Raw genomic sequence first — 14,599 nt, forward strand, 5'->3', positions numbered from 1 at the left:
GCCATTGCCTACCCAGCGTTGTTTGTCCGTGCTCTATCCTATTAAATGCTGAGCGTCAAACAGCGGTCTGATAACAATGATAATAATAAAATATCGTTATAGGCAGTGTAACATTGCGAGTGATCGTTCATCATGGCTGGTCGGCCGTATGTGCTGCATAATGCAAAGTGACGTAGGTGAGGTAAAATGAAACGTAAAACGGAGATATCTGTCGATTGGAGAATTTGCATTAAATTTGCAAAAACAAGGCAAAGCGATCCCACCCAAAACGGCGATCGGAGTTCGGAGAGGAAGTGGGTGATCGTGAGGCCTTCTGTGATTGTGCTGATTGCTTCTATGCTCGGCACGTGAGTCTGAGCGCGGTGGAGTGAGTCAGGGAGTCAGTCGGCCATGCTTCGACCACGCTACAAGGACCTGTCCAAAGCCAAACCCTCCGTCCGCGACCCAAGGAGGCGCCGTGACGCTTATTTGCGACATTCCCGTTCGCACTTCCCACAGCGGCCGCCTGAGGATCGACGCGGGAAAACGGCGCTACGATTGGGTCTGCTTCGTCGTGCCCAGGAAATGGTTAACGAGTCGAGTTTTGGAAAGTATTCCGAACGAAGACCAGATGGGAGTCGGAGACCTCGAAGGAATTACGACGTTTCGTCACCCAGGAGACTGCGGTCTCGCGCCTTCGTTCGCAGAGTGAGGAAATCGGTTTCGTTCAATCCTTCAGAACATTATTTATTACAATCCCGTGAAGCGGATAAGGATATTTACACTATAATACTATAGTTTGTGTGTAAATACTTTCTTCGATGTTTTATGTTTTATATACTTTGGGGTGGAAAAAAGTTAAATTACACCATTCCGAATCCTCAATGAGAAAGGCTTCAATTTCCTTGAGGGACGTAAATGGGGATAAATATCCTCAGAATTGATCACAAATTGCTCATTCATGTCACAAGGTGGTGATTCAGCATTCCAGGGAAGATGTTTTACTTCACGCTCCTGCTCTTTGAACCGCGGTTTGATTTGATACCTTTGTGTATTGTATCCATGACATTCACCGTTTCACCCTTTTTTATTCACTAGTACACCTGCAGACTGCGGGAGGGGCAGGAAGGGTCATGCCTCTTTAGGGTATATAGATTACAGTCGATCTATGGGTGGGTCTCAAGAACATTGGGTGTGTGTTCATTTACCAAGTTTCTTGTGAAGAGATCGCCAAGAGGTTTAAGCATTCGAGCAAGCACTCCATTCAAAACCGTTAAGGAACGGTTGGCTTGGCAAGCGCAAGCTAGCTGCTTGGTAAAGAAGCACAACCCGAGCGTCTCCCTTTCAGTTTCGTATCAAACAACAGGAGCTAGCTTCAAAAGTTCGCTACAATGCCACAGTAGCGGCAGAAAGGGCCATGTTATTAACCCCACCTTGTGGGGTATATAGAGGTAGATCTTCGCTCAGTTCTGTAAGTAAACCTTACTTCACGGATGTCGCGATTCCTCCAAATTTCTTCATGTAGTGTTATAAAGAGCATTAGCGACTGTTAAAAAGCAAATCGTACGTGTTTGTGGTTTACAATAGTTTTTCTTCCTCTAGAGGTCGTTGCTCCCATGGAAACGCCATTATGACTACCAGTGAGGTACCCGTGTTACGCACGGGTGGGAGGCCAGAAGCAAACAGACAATGCAGAAACGGCGAATGCTAAAGCATGAAACCAATAAATTCCACATTCCTGTAGCACCTTCAGTCACACGTCAGACATGGACAGCAGGTTCGTGAAGGACTTCCATAAAAAACGTACCCATTCACAAACAAACGGGTACGTTTGTTCTATACCCAGTCAATGGCGAATCTGCATCTGGCGATCCACGAATTTCATGTTTAGAAAGTTGAAACCGTCACGGCATTCCGTCATTCACTTGAACTCGATATCTCTTTTTTCATTCCAAACAGCATAACTCCAATCACAAATTAAATAACATTAATATAAAAAATAAACTTTTAACAACATTCGTGACATAAACAAATATTTAAATCCTGATGTGAAGTTCAGTATGGTTGGGTGAACACTATTACGAATTCAAAATTGTAATTTTATTCACTCAATTCCAATCATCAATTGATACTTTAACAAAACGATTAACACGATTTAATAAGGTTTCACGATTAAACATTACGATTGAATGACGGTTGTATTGGGATATTATCAAACCCGCGCATTGCCGTCACCTGTCCACTTCCGCATTCGCGGAAGGTTCATAATTCTCATCAAACTCTAAACAGTATTTGTAGAATTTCAATAAAAGCCACATCACTGTTCGTATCGGTAAATATTATTCCATCGTGTTTGCAAAAACTGGAAAATTGGAAAAATTGGAAAAACAATATAGTGTAGGAGTTGGGGATGACGCGAGGACGAGGCCATTTCTGGTTGTTCAAAGCTCCTTTATTCCAACAGAACTCCTCCCGCGAACGGAACTCATACAGCTTTTATAGCGCCAAAACCCTCTTCGGAGGGTGTCGCTTCAACAACCGCGCGCACGCCACGCCCACACAATCAAAAGCCCCACTGGCCCGTGCCCGTGGATTATGTCCCAATAAGGTAACCGCTACATGCGCCCCCCCAGAATGCACTCGCACGGGCAATGTCAGTTTTTGGAGGGCCTTAACCACCCAGCCGAAACGACTGATGACCCGAGCAAGGTCTGTGAGCGGCTTGGCGGTGGGCGGGCCAACCGGCGACTTACCTGACGGGGGACGGCCCCGCCATGGGGTTGAGCCAACCGAGGGGGCTGGTCACGGCCTCGGGGGAGGCTGTTGAGGTTCCTCACGGGCCTCCCGCGGCTGCAGAGTAGGAGTAGGAGTTGTAGTTGCGCGAGTTGTAGTTTTCTACACCCGAGTTGTAGTTGTAGTTGTAGACTTTTCGCGAGTTGTAGTATGTAGTTGCGCGAAGGTGACGAGCAGCAGTGCTGCCCGGGTCAGTGCGCGCGAAGGTTACGAGCAGCAGCGCACGTTGGAGAAGGCTCACCACTCTGGTCGCAGAGGAGGTGCTTGGCAGTAGTGCGCGCGAAGGTTACGAGCAGCAGTGCTCGGCCTGTGTGCACGGAGCAAACGGCTGCCCGTCGTTCCCAAAACTCCGGCAGTTCGATCGAAACTGCGCTTGCCATGTTCGTTGGAAGCCCCCGAAAACGTTCGGGAGCAGCCGGGGTCACCAATCTAGGTGGCGCCATGCTCGTTGGAAGCCCCCGAAAACGTTTGGGAGCAGCCGGGGTCACCAATGTAGGTGTCGCCATGCTCGTTGGAAGCCCCCGAAAACGTTCGGGAGCAGCCGGGGTCACCAATGTAGGAGTTGCGGATGACGAGAGGACGAGTCCATTTCTGGTTGTTCAAAGCTCCTTTATTCCAACAGAACTCCTCCCGCGAACGGAACTCATACAGCTTTTATCGCGCCAAAACCCTCTTCGGAGAGTGTGGCTTCAACAACCGCACGCACGCCACGCCCACACAATCAAAAGCCCCACTGGCCCGTGCCCGTGGATTATGTCCCAATAAGGTAACCGCTACAATAGCCTATTTTACTCCTGGGGGTCCCAGGATTACCCACCCAAAATATAGTTGCGATCGGTTCAGCCGTTTTTGTGGTACCTGGGAACGGACAGAAGGACAGACGGACATTTGGTGAATTATAGTAAGATTGGCTATTTAAACACGTTATCACTGCAGGAAAAACGCCTTGGGGAAGTGGGACATTATTGGTATTAATATTGTTTTGTCATAACATTAATAATATGGGATTATCATTAATTTTGTTATTAAAAGCGTCTTTGGAAAAACGCCATGATAAAGCTAACTTAATATGGCTATACACCTCAACACGCAACCCATTGACGGCAATGGCGGGAAAACCCGCTTGGGGGAGAAAACCACCTTGGGGAGGGGGGGGGGGCAAATTAATGCGCTACAACCTTCATTATGTAACCCTTCGTCATCCTGTCAAGTTTGGTTGAGATTGGATAAGTAACGACGGAAGGAATTGGCATCAAAAATTCATCAGACAGACGGACAGACACAAATGGCGTATTTTAGTATGATTACAGCAAAAGTACACAGGAGTCAGGCGGCAAACCATAAAAATTGTACACCGCTCCTTTGCTATGCCCTCTCCAGGCGCTGCATGACGTCATTTCCGGGCACCGAAGGGGGCTGTGATGCCGTGCACTGAAAGGTAGTAGTACTCGGTTTTCACTCCGGTTTCTTTGTTGTTCGTTTGTCTTTATTGTTCGACATCTCAGACACATTTTGAGCTAGGAAGCTGAAATTTGGACATGACAATGACCAAGTGATTTGGCTGTAATGGCTATTTTTGATTTATTGATTAATCAGTTAATCGATTAATTATTAATTCTTCAATTAATGACTTAATTAATTAAAGTTTTTAAAGTTACAGATTGGATGAAACGGTTGTGGTTTAGATATTCTATTAGCCAATTGAATAATTATTTAATTATTTTATGATTACTGTATATTTATTCTCATTATTAATCATTTAAGTTATTTTCTATCTTATCTTATTTTATCTTATCTCAGGCACCTTTTGAGCGAGGAAGCTGATATTTGGACACGACAGTGACCAAGTGATGTGGCTATGAAGTATATTTTTGATTTATTGATTAATCAATTGATCGATTAATTATTTATTGATCAATTAATTATTTAATTTTTCTGATTAATGACTTTAATTTTCAAAAAGCTACAGCTTCGGATGAAGCACTGGTGGTTTAGGTATGCTATTTGCCAATTGATTAAGAAAATATTGTTACGGATTTGGAATAAAGGATAATCCCCCTCGTAGGTAGATGCACCACAACATGAAGCCTCGCGATAGTTCAATTATTTCTTAGTGAATGTAAGCGTAGTCCTTTCCTGTGTTAGTTTTGCGTTGAGCAGGCCCGTGAGTAGGGCGGTCTTTTGGCGCTAGCATGCCACGTGGCAGGCCTGAACAAGTCTAGCGAGGCAGAAAGGAGGAGCTGCAAGAGGAGTGGCCGGTAAGCAACGAGCCGCCAATCGGGGCTCGAGGGGAGTGGCTAACCACGGCGATGAGAGGTGGGGTTTGGAACATTCGAGTAAGGCCGGGGCGGAGCCATAAAACCCTGCTCCGAGCCCCCCCACCTCAGTTGAGAGTCGCGCAGCCCACCTCAGTTGGAGTTCGGGTCGAGGCATTGATTGAGTCAGAGTCGTGTGCACAAGGAGAACGCAAGGAGTTGAGCTGGAGTGCGAGTCAGAGAGAGAGAACGCACAAGAGAACGAGTCAATTGCATTTTTTTTTTTTTTTTTTTTTTTTTGTATACAATATCGAGGCTCGTGAAAGAGCGAACATTAATCACACAGAAAGACAAACCGACACATAAAACATACAACATCGGGAGCGGTAGACAAGATGGGGAGAGAGGGGGAAGGACACAAACACAACATTTGAGAGCAGGGACCGAGAGACATGGAGACATCGAGAGATCTGAGAGAGGGCGAGGGCTTTGGGGTGGGGGCATGGGAAGGGGGGGGGGGGAGGGTGGGAGAGGTATAAAACATATGGACACTGCCAGGACTTCCAGGAAAGAAGTTGGAATTTCAAACATGGTGGATCTGGGGTGAATTAGCGGGGGTAGAAAAGATCAAGGTTTTGGATGGGGGAAGATGAGAGATGGTGGTGAACAGCTGTTTTAAAGACCTGGAGGGAGGAGTGGGATTGAAGGGAGTGAGGGAGTTTGTTCCAGAGGCGGGAGAAAAGAGGAATGAAAGAGTGAACGTGAGCAGAGAGCCGAGATTTCGGCAGTTTAACCATCAGAGGGTTGCTGGCAGATCTTGTGCGACCTGTAGGAATATTTGGGGGACCGAGCACAGAGAGAGCTGGGGGTGCAAGGCCGGAGAGGAGTCGGTAGAAGACAGAAAGACCACCTACCTGCCTGCGGTGAGTGAGTGAAAGGCCCTCAGAGATAGCTTCATCGCGGGAGATTCCAATAATTCTGAAAGCTTTGGTTTCAACAGCGTGAAGCCGAGCTAGGTGTGAGGCAGGAGCACTGGCCCATAGGGGAGAACAGTATTCCATTGAGCTGCGGATGAAAGCCTTGTATGTGGTGAGGAGCTCAGGTGTGCCGAGGAAGGACTTCGCACGACGGAGGATGCCCAGTCGGCGACTGGCTTTGGAGGCCAGCTTGGAAATGTGGTTTTCCCAAGAAGGATCATGGCAGATAGTGAGACCCAAAAGCTTGAGCGACAGAACTTCTTGGAGAGGATTGTTGAGAAAGTAGATGGGAGGGTTGTCCAGTCGATCTTTTCGGAGAGACATAGTAAGAGTGTGAGATTTGTCAGGATTGAAAGACATGTTCCACTTGTTTGACCCCGGTTATCGTCATTGTACACGAACTTGCCCCGTGCCCTGCGCTCTGCGCTGTATTAATCGCGCGTTTGAGAAGACGACCCGTGCCGGGCCACAGACGCGCAATCTCCTCCTGCTTGCCTTCTCCTGTATACGTGCCGTGACCGCCAGAGGGCCATGCCGGGCGAGCTGCCCCGGAGCGACCGCCGGCAAAGCGCGTTTGGCGCACGAACATTCTTCCTCCATCTCCCCGTGTGCGTGAGTGGGCCCTGTGTCTGGGAATAAGTTAACATTGTGTTATGGATTTATGTGAATTGATGTGAATTACTATTCAGGTCTTTGCTTATTAATGTGTAGTCTATTAAAGGTTGTTGTGATTAAAGGGTCAGGAGCCCTTCTGGGAAAAAGGAGACCGGAAACGGAGGAAGAAAAGACACGAGGTCCGGGAGAAGCGGCGATCTTCTTCCTCTTCCTCGCCCAGCGCCGAGAAGAGCGGTATCGATATTGAGCAGCGTGGGGAACACTGCGTTTGAAAGCCCGTCTGGCGAGAGGAGTTACCTGGACGTGTAATTACCCATTTACACGTCAAGTCGCCGTGGGTTCGTGCACGGAACCAAGCGTCCGGCACAGTTCGCCTCACCGTCTACAAGGACGCGTACGGGTCGCACCTTAGGCCTCGCGCGCGTTGCAAGCCGCGCTTGGTTTTGCCCCGTTGCTTGGCAAGGAGGTGTGCGCTGCAGCAGCTGTCCCCGGTACGAGACGTGCACGTTTGGAGCACGTCCGCCCGGGGTTCGTTCAACCGCCCGTGTGCGGAGAAGAGAGACATTGTGAGGGACAGTGACCGTGACCCAAGTGGTCGTGAGTGGGGACAGGGGGGGGACATATATGTAAGATGGCCATCTTAGTGATTGATTGTTGATTGTTGATTGTTGTTGATTCCTTGGGGGAATATATTATTGATTACTCCGGATCCTTGGTGTGGGGTTTCTTATTGACTGGAATTCATATTGATTGCGTTACGAAAGCGTCTAAGTCATATATCTTTCTGGCGGGGTGCCTCCCACGGTCCGGGGGTCACCGAGACCAGGTAGTTACCGGGAGGACCACGTAACAATTGTTTAAGTGCCTGCTCTGTGTCTCTCCGAATCCTGTACATTGTGTAAATAAATTGTGTTATTCCTCTTATTTGACCGTTCCCATCCCTTCCATTAATTGGCCTTGCATGGTACGAATAGAACCGCTCGAATCGGGTTCCATAAAATAACGGCACGAGTCACGTGATACGCACACCGCTCGGGCGTACTCGATTAAGCGTGGCTCGTGCGAGGTCCGGTCCCCGCTTTCGTGGCAGCGTGGGTTAAAGGTACGTGCGGCGTCGACCCGATACCCTTTTTCACGCTTGCTGCGGAAGTGGCGATTCGGCCTCGTGGACACGAAGGCCCAAGGGGAAAAAGGGGTTTAATCCCCCCTTTTACAACGTGGACGGGCTTCGGGAGATCCGCAACAATATTTTATGATCACTATTTATTGATTTTAATTATGCAATTGATCAATCAATTATTGTACACCTCTCCCACCCACTACAGTCTCTATGAGCTGCATGGCGGTATTGCCAGGTGCCCCGGCGATGCTGCACTGGAGGATATTTATTTATTTGGCATGGGGGTGGTGTACTTTGAATGTATCTGTACTTGTGCATTTTTTTCATGCAAGCAACAAACTTCCCACACATGTTCAGGAACATGTCAATAAAGATTTTAGATATAGAGGAAACTTGAAAAATATCCAGGGTGGCCATTTTTCAAGATGGGCACCAAAAATATAACGGTTAATATGTTTGCTTTTAAATGAGTGATGGCCTTCATTTAAATGGCTAAATATATGTTTTAACGGAAGAGGGATGTATCTATTTACAAATTGACATTTATAACCGGTGTTAAGTGGATAATTGGCTGACATTTTCCAATATGGCCACCAAATATATAAAAGTTTATGTTTCTGCTTGAACGTGGGCAATGATAAACATTTACCTCCCTAAATATACATTTTAGGGGACAAGGCATGCATATAACTATTAATATTGACTTTCAGTCTTTTCGTTATATGCATAATTGGCGGCCATTTTCCAAACATATGAAATCTGAGCCTAGCTGCTTTTTGTTTGTTTTATGCCCCGTGTTTCTGTTTCATAACGTTATGTATGTTTGTTAAATTGATTAAGAATATATATAGATCATAGAGTTTCAATACTGAAATAGTTCTGAACCGAGTATTGGGACATTTTGCAAGCTTGTATGCATTACTAGTATCTTACTGTAAAAAAATAAAAAACAACACGAAGGTATCGCCATTCATCCAAAATGTCTGCCCTAATTGTGAGATATCAGATATTTACTAGTTTAAATGACATACCAATGACCAACTTGAGAGTTCATTTGTGTGCCAGTCTGTATAGCATAAGCCTGGTGTTGGCTTAGCGGTTAGGGTGCCGGCTTGGGATCCTCGGATCCTGGGTTTGAATCCCGATCGATCGCTGAATTAACGCCAGGGGGGTTGACTCAGCCTGTCATCCTTCCGAGGTCAGCAAATTGAGTACCAGCTTGCTGGGATGAATGATCCCGGTGTGTACCCCGGTTTAGAATAGGTACACCGTATCCCTGCGCATCGTAAGAGGCGACCAAGGGTTGGCGTCAGGAAGGGCATCCGGCCATTAAAAAAAAAAAACATTGCCTCAAACAGGGAACCATGATTGTCATGGGGCCCTCAAGGCTAACCCCCGCTCTCGCGGGGAAAATGGCCTTAAAACGATCATTCATTCATTCATTTCATTCTGTATAGCATGTCTCAAAAAGTGTTCAGCTATAAACTGCACAGTCAATGGTTAGTTAGGTCTTGGAACATGTATGCTCCATACACGTTTCCATTATTGGGAGCATTCTCCTTCACACAAAGATAGCTGTGCATTTCAGTGCAGTTTCTTTGCATTTGCAGGGAGCTGTCTTGCATCCTTTCTTTCAGCCACACAATATCAATTCATAGCAGGTCTGGGAAGCTTCAGGTAAAGTTGTCCAGAGAGGTTCGTATAATAGTCAGGTTCAGTATGTCCAGATTTAAAGTTTCGTTGGATTTTTTGGGGGATTTGGAAAACTATATATTTTTGGAAACTATATTGTATAGTCAGTCAGAAAACCAATGTTGCTATTTGCACAGACTCCTGCATGGCGGCCATCTTGGATTTTCAAAATTGCCGCCGTAGAACTAATTTTTCTCAATATCTCAGCTTCTAAATAACATAGAGCTTTGATTCTAACGGCTAAACATACATTTTCAAGGGCCCCGAATCCAATGGTAACAAGTTCGATAAGCTAGACATGACCACTGAAGGTGACAAGCTGCACAATGTGATAACGAATGCTTACATCCCAGACGAGTATGTACTACAGATCTTGAACATTGATGTCACTGGTCAGAAGTTGTATGAAGACTACGTGTCGGAGCGTATCAATGGAGATGTTAGCCTCTGGGCACCAGTCAAGAAGGAGAACAACAAGATGTTCACGTCTGGGAACAAGAGAACCACAGTGAAACTCAGAGACAGGACTGTGGATCTGAAGGAGACTAAGGAACTGTACGGGGAAGGCTCATGGTCCTTGCCAAGTCAAACAGAGACGTCAACCAGAAATATGCCATCGGAAATTACGAGTTCACTGTGACACCAAGAGCACTGTTCGCTCCAGATGGGACAATTCTTCCATGCACTGACAAGTCGAAGTTAATTCATCTCCTCGACAAGTTAGCAAGAGCAGAAATTCACCCCGAAGATCAGCAGCAGACACCAGCTGCAAGTGTTGTACAAGAAGATCCAATGGACACAAGAACTATGGCATCCACATCTAGTAAACCTACAAGTCGGAAGATTGCACTGGTGGATGGGATGGTACTTGTGCATAAGCTGACAAAGAAACCAGCCACTGTAGTGAAAGTCAACGATCTGGGTGAATGCTTCAATGACAGACTCATGTCTCTAACAAAAGATTGTGATGAGATCATACTGGTCTTTGACACGTACAAAAACGATTCTCTGAAGAGTGCTACCAGGGCTAAAAGAAGGCAAGGAAAGGATGCAGTACAGTATCAAGTCAGAGGTGACACCAACATCAAACACATCCCAATGAGCAGATTCCTTTCTCATGACAAAACAAAGGCGGATCTGACTGACTATCTGGCAGCGAAAACTCTAGAATACAACAGTCACTCATCCAAGTTGATCATCACGTCTGCTTCAGGGCGTACTAGGAGCAACAGTGACCTGCTCTTCGAGGACAACAACCATGAAGAAGCTGACACCCTGTTGATCCACCAGGCCGTGCTGGCATCCCAGCGAAACCCACATGATGCGCAGTTGGTGTTCTTCTCTCCCGACACAGATGTCCTGGTACTAGTCATAGCAAACTATGACCGACTGCTGAGGAATACATCCATTTCCATGGCCTCTGGAATACTTCAAATAGAGCCACTGTGGACAGCTCTAGGGGTCGAAAGAGCAAAGGCGTTGCCAGCCTTTCATGCTTTCACAGGGGCAGACAACACTGGGAGGTTCTCTCGAATAGGCAAAGCAACCTGGCTGCATGTCTACCTCAAAGCAAGTGAAGATGTCATAGACACCGTGCGAATGCTTTCAGATGCAACTGAAGTGACGGAGGACATGTTGTCCACACTAGCTAACTTTGTATGCGCTGCTTACTCTCCAAATGGCATCCACATCGACAGCATCCCCGAACTACGATGGTATCTCTTTTGCAAACACATGGCAGAAAGTGACAGGCTTCCTCCTACTCTTGGAGCTCTCAAGCAGCACATCCTTAGAGTCCATATCCAAGCCAGAGTGTGGGGTCAGGCAAGCATTGCTCAACAGGATCCTCAGCTGAATCCCCTGCAAAACGGCTTTTACAAAGACACGGATGGACAAGTGAAACCAACCACAACTGAGGAGCCTCCAGCCCCCAAGGCCATCATTCAAATGGTTAGATGTCAGTGCAAAACAGACTGTTCTTCATCTAGATGTTCCTGCAGAACAAACAACTTGGCTTGTACAGACCTTTGTCAGTGTGACATCCAGTGCCAAAATGATGAGGACTCTCAAGATGTGATGAACGAAAGCGATGATGAGGATGATGATGACTTTACTCAATGATGAATCAAAGCTCTGTGCTCTTTAGAAGGTGAGTTACATCAGTTTTACGGTGGCCAGTTTGAAAAATCCAAGATGGCTGCCACATAGGAGCTCTATGGTCATGTCTAGCTTATCGAACTTGTTACCATTGGATTCGGGGCCCTTGAAAATGTATGTTTAGCCGTTAGAATCAAAGCTTTATGTTGTTTAGAAGCTGAGATATTGAGAAACATCAAGTTTACGGCTGCCAGTTTGAAAAATCCAAGATGGCCGCCACATAGGAGCTCTATGGTCATGTCTAGCTTATCGAACTTGTTACCATTGGATTCGGGGCCCTTGAAAATGTATGTTTAGCCGTTAGAATCAAAGCTTTATGTTGTTTAGAAGCTGAGATATTGAGAAACATCAAGTTTACGGCGGCCAGTTTGAAAAATCCAAGATGGCCGCCACATAGGAGCTCTATGGTCATGTTTAGCTTATCGAACTTGTTACCATTGGATTCGGGGCCCTTGAAAATGTATGGTTAGCCGTTAGAATCAAAGCTCTATGTTATTTAGAAGCTGAGATATTGAGAAAAATTAGTTCTACGACGGCAATTTTGAAAATCCAAGATGGCCGCCATACAGGAGTCTGTGCAAATAGCAACATTGGTTTTCTGACTGACTATACAATATAGTTTCCAAAAATATATAGTTTTCCAAATCCCCCAAAAATTCCAATGAAATTACATAGTGAACCTGACTATAACCCCTCTTGGTTCTTTCTCCAGCCCAAACCTTGAAAAAGAGATGAAATAGTAGGCCGAGGTATATAACCCACAAATGTCCTCCCTGATATGTAGCTCGTCAGATGTGTTGTTCCAGAGCAGCTCTTGTTGGCGGAATTCTGTCGATGGCGGTTTTTCTTGCAAACATTTTTCTCCGAGCAACATCCACATATTTGCACTTGCTCGTCCTGTCGTATAACAGAATGACAAACCTCTCGATAGCGTTCATGCTTTCCTCTGGAATGTCATGTGGGGCATGGGAGAGACTCAAGAGTGCTGTCGTAACTTCTGGCAGAGATGTCCATGTTTTCCAGGCTGACCTCCTTCCATGCCCAACAAAGGCTGATACTGTGTCACATCCTGTTATTGCATGAAACATGGGAAGTGCACAGGAATTGTCATGTCCTAGACTGCTTGTTATCTCATGGGCTGCCAAGTAAAGGAATTGTTTTCCTGTCCCAAATGCAATCCAAAGCTTGGAGTTGTCTGGAAGTGAATGTACAGCCATTACTGCAAGTACTACAACCTCAGTATCAACAATGCATATCAGAATCTCATGATGACCATGCTGTGCAACATGCGGGTGTCCGCCTATTCATGATTGCATGGCATGAGGCTATCAAGAGATTGTTGTGATGGAATGCTCGTCACAAGATCATTAGTCGGTTGTAACTACCAGTTCCTTCCTCATGGTTTCTTGCTAATGCAGGTACTGTGTGACACTCTCTGAGAGAAACCTGAACAGTTCCTGTTTGTTGAGGTCCACACAAAGGCAATCCTGCCAATTGCGTGGTATGGTAGTCGATCCACGAACCCGTCTGCACACTCCTTTACCACGCTTTCCCCTTGCTGTTCCTTTGAGGCTGTCACTAATGTAACGGTCCCAAATGAAGTCCAGGTGAGTTGTCTTTTGAAGATGTGATAGGATGTAGGGAATGAACAACAAATTTGCATATTCATCAAAAGTCTCTGCATTCACAGGCTTCATCATTTGTACTATCACAGCTCCGTCAAGAATCACAGGGGTCACCAAAGGAGCACCTGATTTTAACTCGGCAAGCTCTTCCAGACATGATAAAAGATCACTATTGCATCCACGATGCAGCTTTCCAGCATCAGAGAGTGATGTAGGGCAAGCTTGATACTCATGTCTGGAAAACAAAATAGTTGAGATTTCCATCACCTGACTGGCATCCCACGTCCAACTTCAAAAAGAGTTGCATGTCACTCTTCAGGGAAATTTGCTTTTGTTTGCCCTTGCTGACAGCTGTAGAGTCGGAAGACCCAAACAAAGGAAAAGTATTGTGAGTGATGACGGCATTGATTGAATCGGTTCTCTCCCTGAGACGTTGCTTTGTGCAAACCTCAAATAGGTTCTTTCCTTCGCTCAGTCTCAACAACCGAGGGGTCAGCAATCTACTTTTAATCAATGACTAACATGTCATTAATTTCCTCCTCAAATGGATTACCAAGTTCTTCCATCACATCATCCAGTGCGTTCACATCTTTCAAATCTGTCTTCTACCGACTCCTCTCCAGCCTTGCTCCCCCAGCTCTCTCTGTGCTCTGTCCCCCATTTATTCCTACAGGTCACACAAGATCTGCCAGCAACCCTCTTATGGTTAAACTGCCAAAATCTAGGGTCTCTGCTCACCTTCACTCTTTCTTTCCCGTTTTCTCCTGCCTCTGGAACAAACTCCCTCACTCCCTTCAATCCCACTCCTCCCTCCAGGTCTTTAAAACAGCTGTTCACCACCATCTCTTATCTTCCCCCATCCAAAACCTTGAACTTTTCTACCCCCGCTAATTCACCCCAGATCCACTTTTTGAAATTCCAACTTCTTTCCTGGAAGTCCTTGCAGTGTCCATATAGGTATACATACAATACTGGGTCAATAAAGTGACACACACATGACAAAATTTTAATAACTTTGAAAATCAATGCATTAATGTTTATTTCAATCTTCAACATCTTTCCACCCTACTCAAGAAGAAAGAAGATAGTTTCATCGAAGGAAGCCGTCATTTCCGGCATGCAAACATGTAGATCAGCAATGCTAACGTACGTAACATGGTGTCCTCATGGCTTGTGATTGCAAAGGCACAAATTATTGTTTCCATGTTGTGAAATGTAGGTGTATATCTTATCAGAAGCAACACAAATTGACACTAGAAAAGTAAGCTCTAGCTCTTTTTGGTTTATGTAATATGAGATTTTATGGTGGACACCGTTACGTGCGTTTACAATAAATGTAAATACCAATTACACTTGTCTTCCACTTGGGTTATATGACAAAAACTT

At 45.8% G+C, this 14,599-nt stretch overlaps 1 protein-coding gene across 1 annotated transcript in view; it reads left to right on the forward strand.

The window, feature by feature from the left end:
- Positions 1-261: 261 nt before the first annotated feature.
- The window catches only part of LOC137437940 (uncharacterized), a 45,950-nt gene continuing 31,612 nt past the window's right edge, over positions 262-14,599 (forward strand). Inside the window, exon 1 of the mRNA XM_068132713.2 lies at positions 262-687. Coding sequence (XP_067988814.2) covers positions 391-687 — 297 coding nt within the window. The 5' untranslated portion in view covers positions 262-390. The remainder of the gene's footprint in view (positions 688-14,599) is intronic.

The sequence above is a fragment of the Myxine glutinosa genome, chromosome 12 (genome assembly GCF_964187855.1).
Source record: "Myxine glutinosa chromosome 12, kmMyxGlut1.1, whole genome shotgun sequence".
Lineage (NCBI taxonomy): Eukaryota > Metazoa > Chordata > Myxini > Myxiniformes > Myxinidae > Myxine > Myxine glutinosa.